Below are 21,148 nucleotides of genomic sequence, written 5' to 3' on the forward strand. Positions count from 1 at the left end.
TTATACGAGTACACTTATACAGCAGCATTTATGCCCTGGGGCTATTACAGAAAAAATCTCGGCTCACAATTCGATGTTTCGTTGTTTGGTATTGTACCAGGTTGTAGTTTCTGCAGTAGGCTAACATAATTCAGGATGTTTGATTGAAAAAACTATATTTTCCTTTAAATTCATTTCTGTTAATCGGTCAGGTTTAGATGTTATACATTTCTAGATACATATGTTTTCATTAACTCATACAGAGTAGCCTACATTATTAATTGTGTGCTGTACTTGAGAAATTATTGAAGCAAAAACATTAGGCCTAATTGTAATTTATGACAAAGGATGATCTCTGATAACAATGACGTCATTTAATAAACAATGCTTCCGAACGCTCAGTTTAATCGATGCCACATGTCATGAACCTAGATACAGTACTAATATGTAGAGATTTTTTTGTAGGTTAGCCTGTAAAACTCCTTTGAGTCAGTGAATGTGTACTTTGTAATTTTAGGTACCAGACAGGTTATCAGATTACATCCACACACATGTGATATGTGTAACAGCTACAGGAAGTGACGTCATGACTTGTCACCAGAACAGCGCTATGGCGTTTGATCTGCCGACAGTTGATATACAAATAGACAGTGGTTATGCCCGTTCTTTACAGTCATATTCCGGTACTACCTCATTGTTTATTTGGACGTTAGACTGTGGTACGAAAACTTTACACGTGCTCTTGATAGTTTAGGGTTTGACTTTGAATCATGCGGTGTTAGTTTGTTTGTACATATATGGATAAATTGTGATCTTGCATTGTACAATATGAGCTCTGATTCCGACGAAATCCCAGTAGATGAAACCTGCGGTTTTGAAATAGGATGCGTTCCGAAGACAAGAAAAAGGTGAAATTACGTGGCAATAAACATTAAATTCATGCTGACAGACAGTATAAGCATATCTTAACTCGTGAGATAAAAAGCGTAATATTGTCTAAATAACCTCAGCCCTCAAATGTTAATTAACCCAATTAGTGCTTGCATAGGCTTGCATTAACAATTACCTCGCTAATTGGAAGTATATCAGTTTGAAGTGGTACCGGTATTAATTCTGACTCAATGTGTTTTATAGATTGCCCATACGTTTCCTACAGTGTTGTGCTACACCGCCTGGTGCTCTTGTTGTTTTGTCTATCTCCGCTTTCCTGCAAGGCTTCATTGTTAATGGTCTTATCAATGCTTCAATCACCACTCTTGAAACCAGGTATGAATGTACATAAGCATTGTAAAACACGTATAAAGCATGCAAGTTCCTTCCATAGTGCACGTCAATCCAGTGTTTTCAAACCGTGTGTTCACCAGCATTAAACTGATGAGTTGAAAGTACGTAACAGTAACAGTAATAGCAACAGTTATCATAGCCACCAAATAGTAGGTAGCTATATACTGTATTATGTGGGTCGAGGTTCTGTGTCAAACGGTTTAACAGACGATCTGAAACACAAAAGAATTTGTTTGCGCAACGCTGAATCAATTTATTGTGCACTGGCCAAGTATTTTGATATATTAGTTAGCGTTATTATACAGACGGTTAAATTGTTCAAAATATAGTTGATGTCCAGCTTTATTATATATCGGTGTACTAACTTTTTGCTTTGTTTATATAACAACACAATAGAAATCTGATCGAACCTGCTTAAGGTGTTTATAATGTTGATAAATTGCTAAAATTGCAGTATGTGTCATTTTAAATAGTACGAGAAAACCGTGAGAGTTGCTTGATTAACTTATGCTTTTTACTAATAAGCAATTACTGTAATAGCGTGTAATCAATCAAGTGTTCCTATTTCAGATTCGAATTGCTTAGTTCTGAGGCGGGTTTAATAGCGAGTTGTTACGACATTGCGTCATGCGTGTCCCTGCTATTCATAACTTACGTTGGCGGAAGGGGCCACAAACCCCTGTGGTTAGGTTGGGGTATCATAACTATGGGTGTGGGTGCAGTTGTGTTCTCGTTACCACGCTTCATCGCGCCGGCTTATTCCCCTATGCTTTATGAAAACATGTGCTTGATCAACGGGACCGTTCCATTAAACCCAGTATGCTCACAAACAAGTTTGCGGGACTACAGGTCGGTACATGTTACAGTGAATACGAGTTCTTTGTGATGCTTGTTGACTTTGAATGGTTTTTTCACGTTGAAGGTATGCGTTTTACGTCGCCCAGCTTTTAATTGGTGCTGGAGCTACCCCTCTCTACACGCTAGGCGTGACGTATTTGGACGAAAACGTCACACAAGTGAAGTCCTCCCTTTATCATGGTAAGTTAGGAGTATGTCATGGTGTTTTTACTGGCTGGTTGCCAATAAATGTGTTTCATGGTGTTTGTCATCTGTCGTTGGGTTTTTTGATGTTGAAGCGAATAAATAGTTTTCACAGCTGTATCCATACGTTTGTTTTGATGCATTTACTGTGCTCAATCAAAATCAGCATAACGTATGCGTTTGACATGCATTACATACGCCAAACATTGACATTTTTCTATTATCTCAGGCATATACTACGCACTGTCAATTGTGGGACCTGGAATTGGGTTTTTACTCGCCGGTGCCTTCCTGACCTACTTTACCATCCTGGGAGAAAAGTGGGTTCAAAGATCTTTTAACTTGATTTTATTTTGTACGTTTGGTGTTTTGAAATGACGCAGTCGAATTTTTCGGGCCGTTTCACGAAATACCACAACAATTATTCACATATTGACTTAAAGGCATAATTTTCAATCTCGCTGTTAGTCATTGTCACGTCATATGACGTCATTAAAGAATCATCGCCGCAAAACAAAGTTCTTCATAATAGAAAACATCCACTTTCAATCAGCCACAACGAACAAAATTCACTGCACGATCACAATATCCGGCATTTGGCAATACAATATTCGTCCGACTTCACATAAAAACGTGTTTCTTGTCTCTTGATATAGTTTTTAATATAACACAGTTCAACGCGTTTTCAAGTGTATCCTGATGCTCACACGACCACTGCGCTGCAATTTGTGTAATGTAATTTGAGCTGGTTCGGTATTGAAATGTGTAATATAATACGTTTCTTTTATTTGCCCTATAGTGTAAGGCTATTCAGAATACCTATATACATAAGTACCAGTACGTTAGTGCTGTACCGTGATTTATCTCTATTTAGCGTGGTTGTAAAACAGTACTTGGTATGATAAGTTGTCCTCTGTTATGATAGGATTTTAATACGCAATTATAATGACGTATGATATAGAGCCGACGAACCACAAGTAAACTGTGTAACGTACATCCAGCAAAGAAAGCAGGGTTTTGTGCGACTTTTTGTGTAGTAGCGCCAATATATCTTACAGTGCCTTTGTAGCTGACAGCTTTCCCTTCCGCCAAATATCGTTAATTCAAGCGAGTTGTAAAAAAATGGAAAATGTACAAAAACAAGCTTTTGTAGACGAAATAAACGTCATGGTTTAAAAAAAGATTTTATTTTAAAAACTCACGGTGCTCACGATGAAGAGAAAACGTGCTCGGCGTCACAAGTTGGGTGACGTCATGTAGTAAAACGCCTTAATGTTGCTGGTAAAGTGGTATCTCGGTGATTTACGAAATTTCTCGGCGATTTACAAAATTTCTCGGTCATAAAAAGCTGCATAGAGCGTATTGTGAGCGCATATTGCGTGTCTGTTTCCAATGATACCGAAAGGCATCGTAACGACTTGACAGTTCGTCGAAACGCGATTACTACAATGGAGTGAAATGTTCTCTGAAACATTGACGTATGACAAACTCTATCATTTGTGAAACTTTCCCCAATCGCACATTCTTATTTTACGATTTTTTGGAGTTGTGTGGCCAGATGTTTCGTGAACTTTGGTTATAACTACGACCTTGTGTTCTGCCACCACGTACAATACCACTTTTCCACACATCAGCTTAAAATATAAGATCCTCCATATATAGTCCAGGGATTCCGGAGTCAAGTCCTCAGTACATCGGAGCGTGGTGGCTGCCGTTCCTCATCTTCGGAGTAATTACCTTCATCTTCGGCTTTCCGATACTCTTGTTTCCACGACAACTCCACGGAACAGAGGAAGTCCGAAAGAATCGAGAGAATGAGATGCACCAGGATAAGGTGGCCAAGGAAGTTCAGACGAACGAAGACTTCGGAAAAAGGTAATTAGGGTCTAGATGATTGTTATCACTGAAGTTTTGGAAACGTCGCTTTCGCGATTTGAGGATTTCGAAAACTCGGTTTTATTTCAAGTCATTAAGAGGAAGTGGTTTAAAATAATAGTCTTTCCACCCTGTTCAAGATGCGCAGTTTTGTTCAGGATGCCACCATCTAATTCTTAAATATCATGTAGGCTGAAAGACTTCCCGAAATGTCTGCTCGTTATCTTGCGAAACCCGACGTACATATTTCTAACTCTTGGCGGCGTCATCGATGGAATGTTGCTCACAGGGCTTTCAACGTTCGGTCCGAAAATCTTGGAAGCCCTGTTTGGTCTGACGTCATCATTCTCTGCAGTCTTACTCGGTTATTGACTTTTTTTGCCGTTTAGAAATGCTTCAAAAACTGTGAAGTTCAGTTTTCGATGACTTACTGCTGTGACATTAGCATGTGCATGCCCCGTCCCCGTCGCAGCATATCGCCATGACAGTTACGTTTCTTGCAGGGGCAATCGCTATTGTCGGAGGAGCGGGTGGACAGCTCGCTGGTGGAATAATTGTTTGGAAAATAAAGTTATCGGTCAAGGGCATCTTTAAACTCAGCATCGTAGGCTCTATTTTATCCTTATTTTGTCTGCTAGTCTTCCTCATGAAGTGTCCTGAAATTCGTAAGTTTCTGGTTAATATTGTTTTCTTACCCCATTCAAACTCTGGCGTCTTATTATAAAAGATTCATCTGAACCAGCTACGTTTTCACCCATTTCCTTTTGTTATGTTTAGCGTTTGCCGGGGGAAACACCCAATATCCCAGCGCGTCTGATATTGTTGGAATCGAAGCTTCGTGCAACCTGGGTTGTAGTTGTAACCCGGACTTCTTCGACCCGGTCTGTGGCAGCGACGGGATCACTTATTATTCAAGCTGTTATGCAGGTTGCACTGAGGAAGTGAATGAAACTGTGAGTCGTTTGGGGACCGCCCCTTTCCTGAAAACCTCTTCTCTCGATGCCGATATCCCGAATAAATTCGCATTCCCGACCTCAAGCATTGCGTAGGTTGGGGATATCAGCGCCCTTAACAGCTTTTGGTTGTCCTGTGTGAAAGTTGGTTTTCAGGAAAGTGCTGTAGGCCCGACACTTTGCAACTTTTCGGATAAATGTCTATGACTTCATGTATGTAATTGAGAACTGTATTGTATTAATCAGCGTTTTCTGCCACTGAACAGTAGAAATCCACAAGTTTTACGTTTGCACTGTTAAAGTTTAAGATCTATTTCGTGCAATTACAATGGTAAAATTTGCAACTAAGGCTTTGAATAGTTAAACATTGGGGCATTCTTATAAATACATGTGAAAGATTTGCTCGCCAGGAAAGTTGCCTTTTTGAACCTCGTTTTATCTTAGTACACAAATTGCTTATGCATCGCCACTAACGGCACCGCTACGAGGGGTTCTTGCGAGGGGGAGGTTTGTGGTTCAGGAGGATACATCACTTTCGTCATCTTCCTTTTTCTCACTCTCTTTCTAACCTTTGTCATCGCCATCCCCGTCTTGCAATCCACCATCAGGATCGTGCCGTTCACTCAACGATCGTTTGCAGTTGGTGTCCAAGTTCGTTAACTACCGGCTATGAAACTTAATTTTGTTGCTTATTCTGGATAACCTTGTTCAGGTTAACCTACGCCACCATCTTTCAGTCTTTGTTTTATTATTTACTTGTATCCAACATCTTTGAATTAAGTTGCAGTCAATATTTTACACATGTCACGACATTTTATTTAAGCTGATTATATTGACACTGTTTGATCTTTCAGTGGCTTTTCATCCGAGCGCTCGGCACCATTCCGGGTCCCCTGTTGTTTGGGTTCGTTCTCGACCAAGCCTGTCTTTTAAGCGGCGAATCTTGCGGCTCCCAGGGCTCTTGCAGCGTTTATACGAATGACAGTATCTCGAACAACGTTCTTATTCTTGTCATTGTCTTGAAGGTACCGGATTTCACGTTTTGAATTCTTCTTTGTTATTGGAACTTTTTTCATTCCTGTGTATATACAGAAATATAAACGAAATATAGAAATAAAAAATTTCAAGTTTTAATACCGTTCCATGTTTGGTGCAGATTTTTCTGCCATTGTTATCACCTGAAATTACGCCTTGTAGTATGTTTTAGAAGAACACTTTCCTCCAAAGTTATTGGACGTTTCTGCAAATTTCTGTTCAAATTTTTTTCCACGACAACCTCATATAAACGACATTAACTTGCTTGCTGCAGGTTGTTGGAATTATCTTTTATTCTCTCGCATTTATCACTTACAAACCTCCTCCTGAAAGTCCGGACGCCACGGAAGACGTCACTCTTGATTCTTCGGCGACACCAAAGAAGGAGGTTGCTATGGGCAACGGAATAGAGCCCGCTTCCGACAACTTAGAGGGAGAAGTCAACAGCGCGTTTGAAGCAGACAACACACAGTTGTGATTGGTTCAATTGCAGCCTACGGCGTTCTCATTGGTTGATTTAAATTTGAAAGAAGCGCCAGATATTTTGGCGAAGAAGAAATCAAGTTTTGCGGTGTATGTTGTTGGCTATAGTTAGTTATTCATTTTTAATTAAACCTCATTTGAATATTGCTTATCGTTATATTACAATAATGTTATATAACTTTGTATTATTAAGCAATATTTGATCATGCCCAAAAAGACATTTTATCTTAAGGTCTCTGACCACGCAGATTTTTCAAATATAACTTTATTAACTCACAATGATTATAAATAACCTATAAAGTTCACGTTGTGTTTAGACTTGAATTGCCTGAACCGTTGGCGGTTTGGGTTTTATTGCTATGCTTAGCTATAAACGCAATAACAACCATTTTTACACAAGCTGTCTTTTTAACCAAGTATTTTTATTTAAGATTATAGCATCCATCACAGGCTAGCGGATGCAATTGAGTACTAACATTGCACTTAAAAGTACCTTATGCAGTGACACGATGATTTTGAAATTCTCCAAGCATGACTACTGTATTTTTGCTTCTATTTTGGCTTAATTTCTCCTGTACCGGGTTATGCTGATATTCAGGTGTATACAGTATACACACTCATATGCATTCCTTTTGATAAATAATAATCAATTATCGTGCGCATTTTTATAATCGTTCCTATTATTCCTATATTGTCCTCAGGTTTGTCCACATTATGTTGAAGTTATTTCGTAGTTGTGCTTCTGTCACCAAACCAATACGGTATCAAAAGCATTACCGATGGATGTATATTTCACCCGCACTTGGCTATGTACTGTTTATTAAACTATCTGTTTGTTGACGTATATCCACTCGTTCGTACGATTCACGTATTTCTAAACTCTCGTCTTGCAAAGTAGGCCTACTATTATCGTATGCTTCTGTTTAAATCATGGTAGGCTAACAGAAAAGACCCTTGTTTCATCCAAAGTTTGTTTCTGTCTTTTTAAATGCCAATGCCCAAACCACCAAACCTTTGAATATTTATACCTAAACCTTCACCTACTGATCAATAGTGTTGGTGTTACCGCGTTCACTTTATCTCTGATGGGTGGTGTTTGTGTTTGGTTTCAGTTTTAATTTAATGCATAAACCGCCTTGTCTTTGCCTGAGTGCATTATGTGTTTTGATCTTTTTATTTTTGTTTAAAAACCAAGCAATAAACGCCAGCCTAATAAACCTAATTCAATCTTGCCCGTTTAACATTTCTCAGAGGATTTAAAGTTCACTTTGTGGTCAGAAGAAAAAATACTGCGTTGTTCATTACTGGATTTAATGCGATGATTGAGTATATAACATAAGCGTTGACCGTATATAGAGATGGAATAGAGAGGAGAGTATAAATTGCAATAATTTGAAGCGTAGGTTGCATGAAAAACTGTTATTTCTTCTTTTCAACTTTGCAACAACTGACTATAACTACTGAAGGCTAACAAGTGATTATAAATAATCGATTCGCTTAGCAAGTCAGAAACTCCAAACGTAGTATAACGTGGCCATGGAAGGTTTCGACAATCAAGCGAAGGTATCTTGCCAGGATACGCCCTGGAAAGCGATTGGTCACGTGACTGGATCGGTCACGATTGCCTTGGAAGGTCTGGAGAAAAAATTAAGCCGACGTAGTTTACTGCCTGCCTTGTTCTATGTGAGAAATGACATATTACAAGTAAACACAATGAAAGTGTGTTTTATGGAATATAGAAAGCATTTATACTACCTCGAGTAATTCAACAAAAATATACCATGGTGGAACTTACGAGATCTTGTCCACCCTGTTGTATAGTCTGAAGGTTATCCGTGGAATTCCCATAAGAAATTTTGTAACTTGTAACCCACTGCTCCAAGGTATCTCCAACAGGCCTCCCTTGAGACACAACACCAGTTAAAAGGGTCGGAGCTCTCAAGTCAATTTGAATCCAATCCCCTGCTGTAGCTGGAAAGTTTACATTGATTAATTATTAGCTTTGTTTCCCTAAACATTAATCCAAGGCCGGATTAACGCAGTGGCAATTGTGGGAGTTGCCACAGGCCAGGCGCTCAAGCCAACCTAACCTAGATTCATATTACGGCGTTGATTCCCTTATTTAAGCATTTTCTAAAATTTGAACAAATTTTTTATCTATTTTGCAAGTACACGTTTGCAAGGGAACAATAGTTGGACTATAGTGTTTGTTAATTTTTTAAAACAGTTTAATTTACTACTTAAAAATGAACAATTTCAAGCGCCCACGGAAACTTTGCCACAGGGGCCGCCGTTGGTTAATCCGACTCTGTATTAATCACGTGAATGACGTGATGTCATGCATGTGGGTCCCATGCTTACCTCCGATTCCTGTAGCGGGGAATGGGGCGGCCTAATACTTACGAGGTTGGTTGGGATTAATGCCGGACGCCCATGCTCCAAGTGAACCAGGTGATCTGTGGTTGTCAAGGCGAGCAAAGTGCGCAAGGTGAGAATTGTCCCACGCGGAAGACGCTGTTATGTCACCATCACGTACTCTTCCACTTTTAAGACCGACTGAGCATTGAATCACTAAAATTAAGAAAAAAGCAAAATATTTGTTTCACTGGGCTAAAATGGATCAACATATATGTTACTGACGACTCACATTTCTCATTGTGTGTCAAACTCAACTTTTCGACTGAGTCTAGAAAACAATAAAGGCTTCTTTACTTTCTCACCAAAATTATTTTTATTGCAAGGAGAATTATGTTCGTGTACCTCCAACTTACATTTAATTATCCGGAAATTTTATGTCACCTGCAAGACGACGATTTTCTTCTCTTAATTCTTCAATGTCATCTGGACCACATGTGCATGACCCTGGTAAACCACGAACTCCGGAAAGACCTACATCACCCTTGGCACCTTGCGCACCCTGTGGTCCACGTCGTCCTGGGGGACCCTGTGCTTTTGGCAGATGACGTCTTTCATCTTCGCCTCTGCGGTTTGGAAGTTTGAGACAAACTTCATCTGATGTCCCACTGATGATAACCGCAGAGGTCACGATGAAAATTAAGACAAACGCAAGTTTCATTTTAACCACTTTTTCCAAAACGTTGGACAGCTGAACGCAAAATTAAAAATCTTCGATGCGGAAAGTAATACTAATACTACTACTATACAATACTATTACTACTACTACTTCTACTATTACTACTACTACTAAACTACTACTTAACTATACTACTAATAATACTATTAAGTATTATATACTATATTATAGAACACAATTTAAGAGAGGTAATAAACTTTTTTGCTAAATATTTTTTTCTGGTCATAAGTTGTCCAAATTAGGCGAGAATATCGCTATAGGCAGGCTACAAGAAACACTTTTTATTAAAAGTATTTACGAAAAGTTGATATACCATCAAAACGATACAACGGGTACAACGCTTTATGCTGATTATGACAACTTATAGTTTATGTTAATTAAACGAGCGACCCGCTTTGTCCTCATGAGCTTTGTCAGATAATTATATTAATTAAAAAAATACCATCCTATTCAGTTAAAATTCTAAACAATAAATAGTTGATTCAACATCGGTTGCTTAAGAGCTGCATAAAACTGTTATTCTATAATGTTTTTAGGAAATGCTTCCTATACTGTTGAAATAACTGTAACTCTGATATCCTTCTTATTAAATCTAATAAGTTTCTTGAGTTATATAAGTTTTTGAGTTACCTTGCATACAAGGCGGAATTTAAACCCTTATCGATGTTTAAACAGCTGAAACAAAAGTAAAAGAATGCTGACGTGACGGAATGAACAATAAAGGAGAGGAGCTCTTCACAAGTCAGGAATCGATGTAAGCACTTTATGCGGAAATCTTGTGTTTAAATTTTTTACTTTATAAGTAGTACTGCCTGGAGTTAGGAAAACACGTTCTAAAACAGGGGTTCCCAACCGGTGGTACGCGTACCACTAGTGGTGCGCGGGAGCTTTTCAGGTGGTACGAACAATTTAATTTTGAGTTGCTAAAATATGCGAACAACACTTTTATTTCTTTCCGTACTAAATTCTCTGCACTCAGTAAGCTATTTTTGTCGATCTTGCTCCCTGCTGTCGTTGTTATTAATACAATGCTGGCTATGCTGCTGTGCGAACTTAATGGTGTGTGTGACGAAACTATTACGTGTGCAATGTGGTCTGTGCAATTGCAGAATTGCGTTTATTCTGATGTTGGTTTTCCGACGTGTAGTGGCTGAATCTTGAACAGCATTACATTTTTGTCTAAATATTTACTTTACGCTACTTTCGCTGACTTTACATCCTGATTCATCATCTTGCAAATAATTTAATGTTGGATCAAATTAGTTGTTTTGAAAATAGTGGTACGTGTTGACAATCCGTGGTGGCTAAGTGGTACGAGAACATAAAAAGGTTGGGAGGCCTTGTTCTAAAACCATATCAAACTTGATTTATCACCACCTTGCACTTACTTGGCAACTTTTCATTATGAACTGTTTTTTCCAACCTCAACCACTGAGCAAAGTAACCGCGTTGTTGGTTTATCTTCTTATACGACTGAAAAAGGTGCCGGCTTTTTAAACAAATATAGCCCACGGTAAACCAAACTTTAGTACTGGTATATGATAGAGCTGACTAAAACTGGTAGAAATTGTAATAGACGTGCTGGGCTTAACACGAAAAACGAGGAGTATAAACAACGAAAGGGAACAGTAAGATTGTGACTAATGACAGCAAACTGAAAATCACCCGAAGTTGATGATTATCACGCTCTTGATTAAGCTGATTGCAATTTAAGATCTGTATGATGATCGTATGATATTGTGTTTCTTGTTTTATATAAATACTATTCAATAGCATCTTCGATGCTATTGGCCAAACTTATCTATATAAACTCTCAAAAATAACCTTAAAATAATGGAAAATATTGTTTCTTTTCGCTGTGACGTTGCGTATCTACTCCAATGCACTTGTATTTGCACGATTTTGTTTCTTTGCCCGATTCAGCGCTACCTATACCTTTAAATAATACAGTTTAAAAAAGAAAGTGTTGAAATAACGGGAAAGGAAAGTATGAAAACGCGCTTGTCGAAATCAGATTCTTCTCGTTCTTTATTCGCGTGTCACGAAATTTGAAGTGATATAATCATATTATAACATGAAAAAAACGTCACAAAATAATTTGGCAGGAGTACTCATAAGATTGATTGTAAACATTAAACTCGTTTTCAAACTCAACTTTATATTTGCTCAAGAAAAGGCAAGATGCGGCTCAAAAAAGGATCTTTATTAAATTATTAGAATTGAAAAGAAGCTTTTCATAACAAATTTTCAAATCGCAATTTTTTATCCCTTTTAAGTCCACAAAAAAGAAGAGCAAGTAAATTGGATGAATAATGAACAGTTCTCACTCCTCCTTTCCAACGAAGAATTACCATACTTGCAAAGATTTGATGTAGTCCGCCGTCAGCATTTTTGGCTGTCAACAACTTTATCAATGTAATATTGATGCTTTCTACAAACAAGCAGAGACTATTTTCAGTTTAATTATCAAATAAAAGTAATTGGCTACTGATTGTAACAAAATTTCAGAGTTCAGCTTGTAAAATGAGTTTTTACAAAACTACATAGATGTGTATTAAACAATTTGACTCTATGGATTTGAAATTCCAGCGCTCAAACTCTATAACGCAGTTACAAAACTTCCGGTTAGGCTGAATTATCTACAGGTTTATTTTCACACTTGTTTGAAATTTGTTTTGTGTTTGTGGAAGCGGTAATAACCAGGTGAAAGTATATATCCAACTTCTTCCAAGTGTTTTTCGTTTGATAGTCACGTTAGCTGATGTTACTGCACATATTGAAATGTTTTAATCATCTGTCATGACAAGAAGACATTTGGTGATTAATTGTAAACAAGCCGTCTGTTTTGAAAACGTAATGTTTTTAACCATAACATGAATTGGCAACTTGCCATAACGTCTTATTAAAGTTAGTCAGATTTTTGGGTAGAAATTTGGATATTTAAACCAGAAAATTGTAGCCTACTTTCATAATTGCGTTGTCAATCTTACAGTCATATAGACTTAAAAGCATCAGGCCGTCGACAATAAGCTGTTTGTTTTGTTGTCAAGGATTACTGATATTTTCTGTAATCAAAATGAGTGTGTGGCTGTTTGTTGTGCTGAGTGCTATTGCTGCCACAGGAAGAAGTTCTGATGAAATATGTATTTCTCTTTCAAGACGGAATCAAAACGATCATCATCCTTCGTTAGTCCATGGTGCTCCCGGTCGTCGGGGTCCACCGGGACCTCCTGGGCCTAAAGGTGCTTTCGGTCCCCCTGGACATTGCGCGTGCAACCCCAGCGAGATTGATGTATTGATGGGCCAAATCCTGTCGTTGAACGGTACGTAGCAATAGAAAAATTTTAGTTGCATTTTTAAGTTTTAAATCCGAATAATCAGATTCAATAACGTGAGTATTTAAATATTTAAGAACAAAAAAAAATTGTTGAGTTAAATGGCTTTGATTGAATCAGAAGTTTTTTCGACAGATACGCTGATGACTATAATGCGAAATTTCTTGTTCTCCTTACCACCACAAGCTGTAGAAAAATTTAAAGGTTGTATTTTTGAAAAAAACTTTTTAACGTTCCAATTAACCTTACATATGCGTAGTAAACTAAACTCTGGAAAACCGTTCTAAAAGTTTATTAGAAATATGAATAGCACTGTAACTGCTTATTGTTAACACAAGCCTGTCTGTATCAGAAACATATTGCAATGTCGGGATGAAGGATGGATCTTTACCCAATGATCGCATCACGGCATCCGGGTTTGCCCACGGAGGAATGGAACCGTTTAGAGGAAGGCTTGACAACGTTGTGTTAGATGGGACGCATGGGGCTTGGGCTTCCGCACATCCCCGTAAGATAGTTCCTAAAAAATGTTTCTCGCACTAACTTAGAAACTCTTTCTGCTACAATTAGGCTATAACTGCAAGTGATATTTGATGCTGTAAAATATCAATAAAGTCTGTTGCGTTTGTATTTTAGTAACCACTTCCACTTGGCTCCAAGTTGATCTCGAAAGTCCAACTTACGTAATTGGTCTGACAACTCAGGGAAGACCTGGAACAAATCAATATAATCAATTCGTTACAAGTTACAAAATATCCTATGGAAATTCAACCACGTCTTTACAAGTGATACAAAAAGATGGAGCAGACCTCGTAAGCAGAAACGTCATAAATACGTTTGAATAAATACATCATAAATACGTTTCTTACATACATGGCGTTTATTCATCTTAAATTTATACCACATCAAAAATATGTGTGCGTTAATGTTTTCATTTTTGTTAATGAACATTTTTACATCTTGGATATCTGTAGCTTTTATGTAATATGATGCAAGGTTGACATTTTTAGGTGTTTCAAGGAAATCGTGACCGTTACAGTAAAGTGACAAACTTCTTTCCACTTCCAATCGTCGCAAGGTACTTTCGGTTCATCGCTCAAACCTGGAATCAACACATCACAGTTCGTCTTGAGTATCTGACTTGCTGAATAAGAAGACTTGCTTCTTAGCTTCTGGCATTCATCTTTTTGCCAAAAGCTAATTATTTCGCATTAGAAAACCATAATAACCAACTACAGTATATTGCTTGCGTATTCATGCCTAGTGTATAAATGTAGATTGCTTAGAGTATAACGTGTGTTGCTAAATACACATAAATGTTGTCAAATGCGTTTTCGTTTGACAAATAAAGAGAATAGTAGGTTAAGTCAACGATAGTTGTTTGCAAATACATTAGTAGGCCTTCAAGTTCTAGGTACCTGTACCGAATAAGGCCCACCTAACACTTTTTTGAAAATAACTCAAGAACCATAAATGAGAATAGACTGAAAAATCGTATTCTATTAGTGAGGGTATATGACTACAACATATTAAAACCACAATACCTGACAACCCCCCAAAAATTTTTTATAAAGAAATTAAAAATTCCAAAAAATGGGCCTTATTAGGAGCATAGGCTCCTCATAAGGCCCACCAATTTTGTGAGTATTTTGATTCAAAACATAGTAATAGACAACATATAACATTATTAGAAATTTCACATTTTAAGTTGTACAAACATTTAAAAAGATTCCACTAGGCGCATCAAAGTAACTGCAACAATTTGCCAACTGATGACTGGAACCACTCTTGAAGTCTGGACATCAATTAGCCAAGCATCTTGTATGGGCCTTATTAGGCGCATGTGGCATCCACGAAAAAAATGTCACATTTTTATCATCAGAAAAATTTTAGCAAAAAAAAGTGCATTATCCTTTTCAATACTAAGTTGGTTGTTACATGAAAACTTCAGCCGGCTGACAACAGTTCATTTAACCGGCCAAATTCTCACTTACTTTTTTTCTAAATTAACAAAACCACCTTAACTGCAAATATCAAATTTTTGTTGTGGTCTAGCGAATCGGTTGATCACGTGACAAGGATGAAATCTGGTAAACCATCATGAATTTATATTAGTTTTTATGTAGGGACAAAATCTTTCATTTATTTGCACGGGTTTGCGAAATATGAGCAATGGGCCTTATTAGGGACCGGGCCTTATTCGGTACAGGTACCCTTATAAAGGAATTGATAAGGACAAATTTAGATAGATATAGCTTGTCTTGAACAAAACAGAACAAGTCGTATTTCGTGCTGGTTAGGAGAGACCGGGACTAAATGTAACCTGGGTATGAAGTTACTTTTTCTACAAATTTTAGAAAAAGTTTCATTAACCTTTATTTGTCATAAAATCTGGCGGCAACTCAGATGTGTGAGAATTTTCCTTTCGTTTTTGTATAACCTCAATGAATTTGCCTTGACAAGAGTTTACCGAGTTAATTAAGCAAATTGTCATCTATAAAAGTTTGACTTAAATTTAATATCATTTTGTTTACATTTTGTTTGCTTTGAGGGACAAGAATATATTGTTAATCAACCTAACATAAGTTTAAAAGATATTCTGAAAGCAGTAAACACGATAGCAAAACTGGTAGAACGCCAACAGCTTTGCAAGGTGATAAAGTGCTTAACGGCGTTGTAAAAATGCTAGGCTATCGTAGTTCAGATATTTCCCGATCAAAAATTCTAATTCTTGATATTTCTAACACTTTAGTTCACGTGGAAACAATCACAGTATGTACACTGAATACTTTGAAGACCAAAATCTTTATTGCATTGATAAGGCTGACTGGATAAAATAGTAGTAGGCCTAGTTTGTTGTTCTACAAAAATATACTCATGCACCATCAACACTACAGCATAACACTGTTAACAACTATATAGTTACTGCTGTTAGCAAAAATAATGCACTTAGTGTGCGTTTAAATATCGATAGTGCAGATGGAGGTAGACACATTGTCAGCTGTGCTACACAGGAGTGGTAAGTAACAAAAAGAATAGGTTAAATGTTAAAAGCATATCTCAATACACGCATCATGTAGACTAATGCATATAGCAGTAAGTAATTTACGAAAAAATCATATCAGCTTGTGTTACCTATACTTTGAAAACATTTGCCACTCCTGCTACAGATTAGCCATATTATGCCTGCTGCAACCCATAAGATAAGTGTATACCCTAGTGTCACCCATCGTCTATAATTACGACCCCCTGGTCCTTCTGATGAACAAACTGAAAATGTTTCTACTGTCACGTCGTAGTCTACACCGTACCACCACCTGTCTAAGTTTTCAACGATTTCCACGTTCTCTGGGAGATCCTGTCTTAATTTTTTGCAGATTGCGCAAAAGCCTGAAGTGCTGTTGTGCAACTTGTTTTCGACAAGACCGCGTGCTCCCATTTTCTTCAACGCTTCAACATTGGACAGATTTGTGGCCCAGTTACCACCGCTTTCTGTGGCTGAAGCCCAACGCAGATACTCTCCATATAAGTCATCATCTTCGTCCAACTTTTTCAAGTAATTTGCCAACGATTGTGGAGAATCGAAGTCGTCGATGTGAATGAATGAATTGGGCGGGGCAATAAGCTCATAGTCTTTACGGTCTGTTCCCATTACAACCGGAACTGCACGACTGCCCAACGCTTTCTCCCAGAATTTTTCACTGATGTAATCCTTGCATTTCGAATTTTCAAAGGCAAAGTAAAACTTGTACCTGCCAAATCCAAAAAAGGAATTATCTATAAAAAATATTTTTCAGAGCAAGTTTGACCACAGGTTTATCCCACGTTAAGGAATTTTAATTTTTTAGAAAAATTCAACAAGCGTACAAATAAGCTAGCTATTGTATCACATCAAGTAGAAACAATGTGACTGTTACAAAACTGGAGGACAAAGTTACTTGGACAAAATTTTTGCGAAACATTCTGGTTCTCGGCACAGAGGCTTTCCCGAACATCTTCCATAGATATCAATTGGTATGTACTTTGACAGTTCAGTAATGTATTGGCGTCGAATGGAAGGGTAGCAATTAGAAACTGCCCATGCACCGAGGGCTTTTGTAGTTTTATGCGCAATTAACTCAGCCACTGTTCTGCGGAAACAACCATAAGCAAAAGAAGTGAACATTTTACAATTACAAGAAAGTCAATCGCTTTTTTAAAACGTCACAAAAATGTACAACGCCTCTATTTTTGCTTTGGAATGTACTAAATGTTACATTACAAGCCAAATTGAGCAATGTAACACATGTATGATAATGAATTTTTGTCTTTACCTTTTTATGGATTTATGCTGCAATATACCAATGTTAATAACTTATAATAACTTATAATGTATAGCGTTTGAGTTCTTCATTTTTACAACTTATGAAGTATGGAGTCTTCGACACCATTCAATGATTTGCAAACTCTATACCTTTCAGAAGGTTGATACGGGACCATGTAAGGGTACAGTATGTCCGAATCTGTTCGATACGACATCGTCCAGTTAAACACCCCGTTTAATGGGGTCAACGTCTTGTGAAAAACATTTCGAACTCTCGTAGGGGGTTCTTCACTAAACCAGACCCATCTACAGACAAAAGATAAGTGTTGACTTGGGCAAAAAACTAAAAGGATTTTATTTGTAATTAGGTTTTGCTTTACGCATTAATTTTGTTATGTTGATTTCGTTTACATGCATAGCATGTTACCTTTGCTCTCTGTGCCGGTCTTGCCAGGGCAGGTTTTCCCCCGAATCGAGAATCTCCGCAAAATGAAAGACAACTGCATCAGCTTGTTTTATAGCACTTTGATCGAAGGTCAGTAAACAACCTTCGCATTCGTACGGGTCCTTATTTAAGACACCAAAGTATGGCTCCCAAACAAGTATGATCTTTTTGCTAAAATTGATGGTGACATTGTGAGAATCAAATTATTTTGATCGACATCTTAAGCAATCCAACTTTTCCAAAAATTTCGGAAAATCCTTTTACTCAGAGACGGTATATATCTTTACTAAATAATTACAGTAATTATTTGTGCAAATATTAGTTTATTCTTATAAAAATGTAGTGTGTGTAACAAAAAGTAAATTTTTCGTATGCTCGCAAACTCACAACTTTAATGTTGTTATGAGCGCGACTGTTTGTGAAGTCTTAAATGATGAACGAAATGGTGCGATTAGTCCTACGTATGCTACCTATGTAACTGAACTTCGCAAATGTGATAGAATCGCACCAGCCCTGATGTATAAAGAGATTAATAACGCGCCTCGACGAATATGTATGACGACCATTTCAACAAAACGCTATAGGCAGGAAACATGATTTCATTGATATTTTTATTAAATAAAGTAAACGACTATTTGATGGAATCATAAAATAACGAGAAGAGCTTGCCTTAGCAATACACATCACGTTTTAGGCTTTAATTAAAATCTGACTTAATTTCCGTAGAATGCAGTCGTAGTATCTGATAGTTGGAAAGACATAATTCTTGTGCAACTCTCAGACACAGTTATTGATCGTACATCATGTCATTTTCTAAAATTAAGAAAGAATGCAAACAAAAGCTTTATCTTCGGGTACCAGGCCTTTTTCAAACGAAGTGAACACTACGTAGGTAGTGTACGTATCAAGAAATCATATTCATCAGCTGGAAGGTTGGCCGTATGTGTCAAACAGGATAATCGTTGTTCCGGTCTAAAGGCATAAATCTTCGGTGTACTTAATCTCTGTTGTATATGTTATACATAATTTTGATGCTCTTTGATTTTTTAAACATTTCGTCTCAATGAATGCTCTTCTAGCTTAATTATCACAGCCAAATGCTTCTTATCTTTATCTGGTGTAGGTGGGAAGAAGGACAACATGTTGTTTTGTAGATCAAAATATAATATCTGGTCTTTATGCATACTAGTTAGTTAATCATAAGCTCTTGATATACTGTAGCATATGGACGTATAGTGTGTTAATTAGCATGTATATGAAAAATTAATTCAAGCCAGCGTGTGTACACTTTTACACCAAGACAAGATTATTGCGAAAAGTGCGGTTATCGGCTATACATGGCTTGAAAGTAATCACGGAAAGCAGATCAAGTCGACTTATAGGCAGGGTTGCTATCGGTCTGGACTCAAAAGTAAAGATCACTGGGAAACGAAAGAAGAATACTTCCTTAAACAGTGCACAACAGGAGAAGGCAATTAATGTTTCTCAAAATCAAAATCAAAAACGAGACACTATTTGCATTTTCTTAATTTTGGTATCTCTTTGATACAAAATGATATACTAAAGGTGTCGAAATACCCAAAATAGGAATCTCTGCCCTAAAATAAAGAACGCAAGTGAAAATAAGGACGTTTCTTAGAAAAAAAGGACAAAAATATTTTATAAGATACAGACCTTCAAAATAAGGACAAATCTTAGGAATAAGAACGGTATGGCAACCCTGGCTATCGGTCACAAGATTGTTGGCCACATGCTTACCCGTAGAATAACATTAATCAAATGCTACATATTGCAGAGGCCCATATGTATGAACTTTTGACCTACCTTTCGGTCAAAGTCGCCGGTGTGCGATCCACCCGGTACATCGTGTTGATAGTATCTCTGTCGTACCTCATAGCAACACGAATTCTGCTTTGGGCGATTTGAGCCCATCCAAAAACTTGCTGGTCATTTCTCCATACTATTACTACGTATCCGGTGAAAAGAAACAACAAGCAAACGAATCGGTAATTGACCTTGGAGCTAGCAAACATTTTGCTGAATCTCTTACAATCTGCGAAAAAATTGCTTCATAAATCCTGTTGCGATTATGTGAAGTTTTGGCGTCTTTTTACACTTGCGTCGAGGCCATGCTTCATAATCATGACAGTTTGTTATGAAGTTAAAGGCGCTTTTATAAGCTTGGGTGAAATAATTAAACAGTTGATATGCACGGGTTGAAAAATCTCTGTAGAGTGTAGAAGAATAAATTTACTGCCTTAAGCTTTTAAGCTTTACGCGTAGCCATCCTCAATTAACCAAGTTTTTGTAGTTTTACGCCGATACTTTGCTGTACAATTTTGAATTCCGTTTTTTTCTAATCGCACTGTGAATACAAAAAATCACGTACGCGCTGCCTTGCATGAAAAATTACGTATGCTGCAATTAGCTGTGAGCATATTCCGTGATTGTCGTTTGCCGTGACTGTGTGAGCGTTTCAGCAACAAATTTGCCTTCGTTTTATCAAATAAAGCTTCCTCACAACGCGGAATATTTGACGGCCTAAGTTCGTCATACTCGGATCATTTCCTGCGCCGGATATGGAACTTCGCACGATTTTGGTTGCAGTTTCCCACTATCTAGATTCTAGACATATGCCATGATCGGTGTTTTTTCAAAGTGATTTGTGGGATCTAAACGATCTTTTAAAATTCTCCAACGCTCTCGCAAATTTTTTTAGCGTTCGTCGAAGCCAAACCTTAAAAATGACCTCGATTACTTGACCTTTATCTGCTGTAGTTTTGAATGTTGTTTTCTGAGCTTCCAGTCTGTTTACGTTCAGCCGTGGGGGATAGATTGATTTCTGATAAGGCTATCCTGGTCGATAATTTAGCCATCATTGTTGTTACTTTGCTATTACGCGAAGCATCGATGAATAGACATTATGACATTTCAATATTCACGCGGTTATCTCCGTGTAATATCGTGTAGTCTACAGCAGACGCCTCTGCGTTTGGTCAAAGTTATTCCTTTCGAGAGCCTGAGCTGTCAACTGGCATGTCTATGAACGCTTTGGTCATTGCTTAAGCCTAAACTACAAATGCATTGGCCTTGCGGACCTACTTTTGTCTTTCGTATAGTTTTCTATAGGTTAGGCTACATTCATAATTTGTGTGTCGTTTCTCAGAAATCAACTGCGTGTCCGGAAAATGCTTATAACTGCAAGTAGACAAGTTTAACCACAGGACAGTTAGACAGATATCAAACGAACTCATGCCACCACCTTTTCAGTAGTTGCAAATATTCGACCACAAAACGCACTAAAGACAGCAGAAATGGGAT

General features: G+C 37.6%; 4 protein-coding genes across 6 annotated transcripts; 2 read left to right on the top strand and 2 right to left on the bottom strand.

The window, feature by feature from the left end:
- Positions 1 to 673: 673 nt before the first annotated feature.
- Positions 674 to 7,881, top strand: LOC143463225 (solute carrier organic anion transporter family member 4A1-like). 2 transcript variants are annotated; one of them, XM_076961649.1, is made up of 12 exons: positions 676 to 887; positions 1,114 to 1,245; positions 1,834 to 2,112; positions 2,186 to 2,301; positions 2,534 to 2,624; positions 3,967 to 4,179; positions 4,371 to 4,543; positions 4,683 to 4,844; positions 4,957 to 5,132; positions 5,577 to 5,783; positions 5,987 to 6,157; positions 6,442 to 7,881. In XM_076961649.1, the coding sequence occupies exons 1-12, from the start codon at positions 808 to 810 to the stop codon at positions 6,643 to 6,645; spliced, it is 2,004 nt and encodes a 667-aa protein (XP_076817764.1). In that variant the 5' UTR covers positions 676 to 807; the 3' UTR covers positions 6,646 to 7,881. The 2 variants fall into 2 exon arrangements, 1 of the variants encoding a protein (XP_076817764.1); XR_013118275.1 differs by lacking the exon at positions 6,442 to 7,881 and having other exon boundaries at positions 674 to 887; positions 5,577 to 5,844; positions 5,987 to 6,118.
- Positions 7,882 to 7,888: 7 nt separating this feature from the next.
- Positions 7,889 to 9,900, bottom strand: LOC143463259 (lactadherin-like). The gene is made up of 5 exons (XM_076961697.1): positions 9,450 to 9,900; positions 9,298 to 9,336; positions 9,054 to 9,221; positions 8,446 to 8,621; positions 7,889 to 8,285 (listed from the first exon to the last, which is right to left on the bottom strand). Exons 1-5 carry the CDS (start codon positions 9,724 to 9,726, stop codon positions 8,148 to 8,150), a joined length of 798 nt encoding a protein of 265 aa, XP_076817812.1. The 5' UTR covers positions 9,727 to 9,900; the 3' UTR covers positions 7,889 to 8,147.
- Positions 9,901 to 10,314: 414 nt separating this feature from the next.
- On the top strand, positions 10,315 to 14,424 carry LOC143463260 (lactadherin-like). 2 transcript variants are annotated; one of them, XM_076961700.1, is made up of 6 exons: positions 10,315 to 10,498; positions 12,904 to 13,067; positions 13,215 to 13,283; positions 13,432 to 13,587; positions 13,716 to 13,891; positions 14,090 to 14,424. In XM_076961700.1, exons 1-6 carry the CDS (start codon positions 10,455 to 10,457, stop codon positions 14,225 to 14,227), a joined length of 747 nt encoding a protein of 248 aa, XP_076817815.1. In that variant the 5' UTR covers positions 10,315 to 10,454; the 3' UTR covers positions 14,228 to 14,424. The 2 variants fall into 2 exon arrangements, with proteins under 2 accessions (XP_076817815.1, XP_076817814.1); XM_076961699.1 differs by lacking the exon at positions 10,315 to 10,498 and having other exon boundaries at positions 12,800 to 13,067.
- Positions 14,425 to 15,871: 1,447 nt separating this feature from the next.
- On the bottom strand, positions 15,872 to 19,901 carry LOC143463238 (alpha-(1,3)-fucosyltransferase 7-like). The gene is made up of 5 exons (XM_076961667.1): positions 19,652 to 19,901; positions 17,810 to 17,998; positions 17,533 to 17,688; positions 17,018 to 17,209; positions 15,872 to 16,831 (listed from the first exon to the last, which is right to left on the bottom strand). The coding sequence occupies exons 1-5, from the start codon at positions 19,858 to 19,860 to the stop codon at positions 16,201 to 16,203; spliced, it is 1,377 nt and encodes a 458-aa protein (XP_076817782.1). The 5' UTR covers positions 19,861 to 19,901; the 3' UTR covers positions 15,872 to 16,200.
- Positions 19,902 to 21,148: the final 1,247 nt, after the last annotated feature.

Source organism: Clavelina lepadiformis, chromosome 6, assembly GCF_947623445.1.
Source record: "Clavelina lepadiformis chromosome 6, kaClaLepa1.1, whole genome shotgun sequence".
Lineage (NCBI taxonomy): Eukaryota > Metazoa > Chordata > Ascidiacea > Aplousobranchia > Clavelinidae > Clavelina > Clavelina lepadiformis.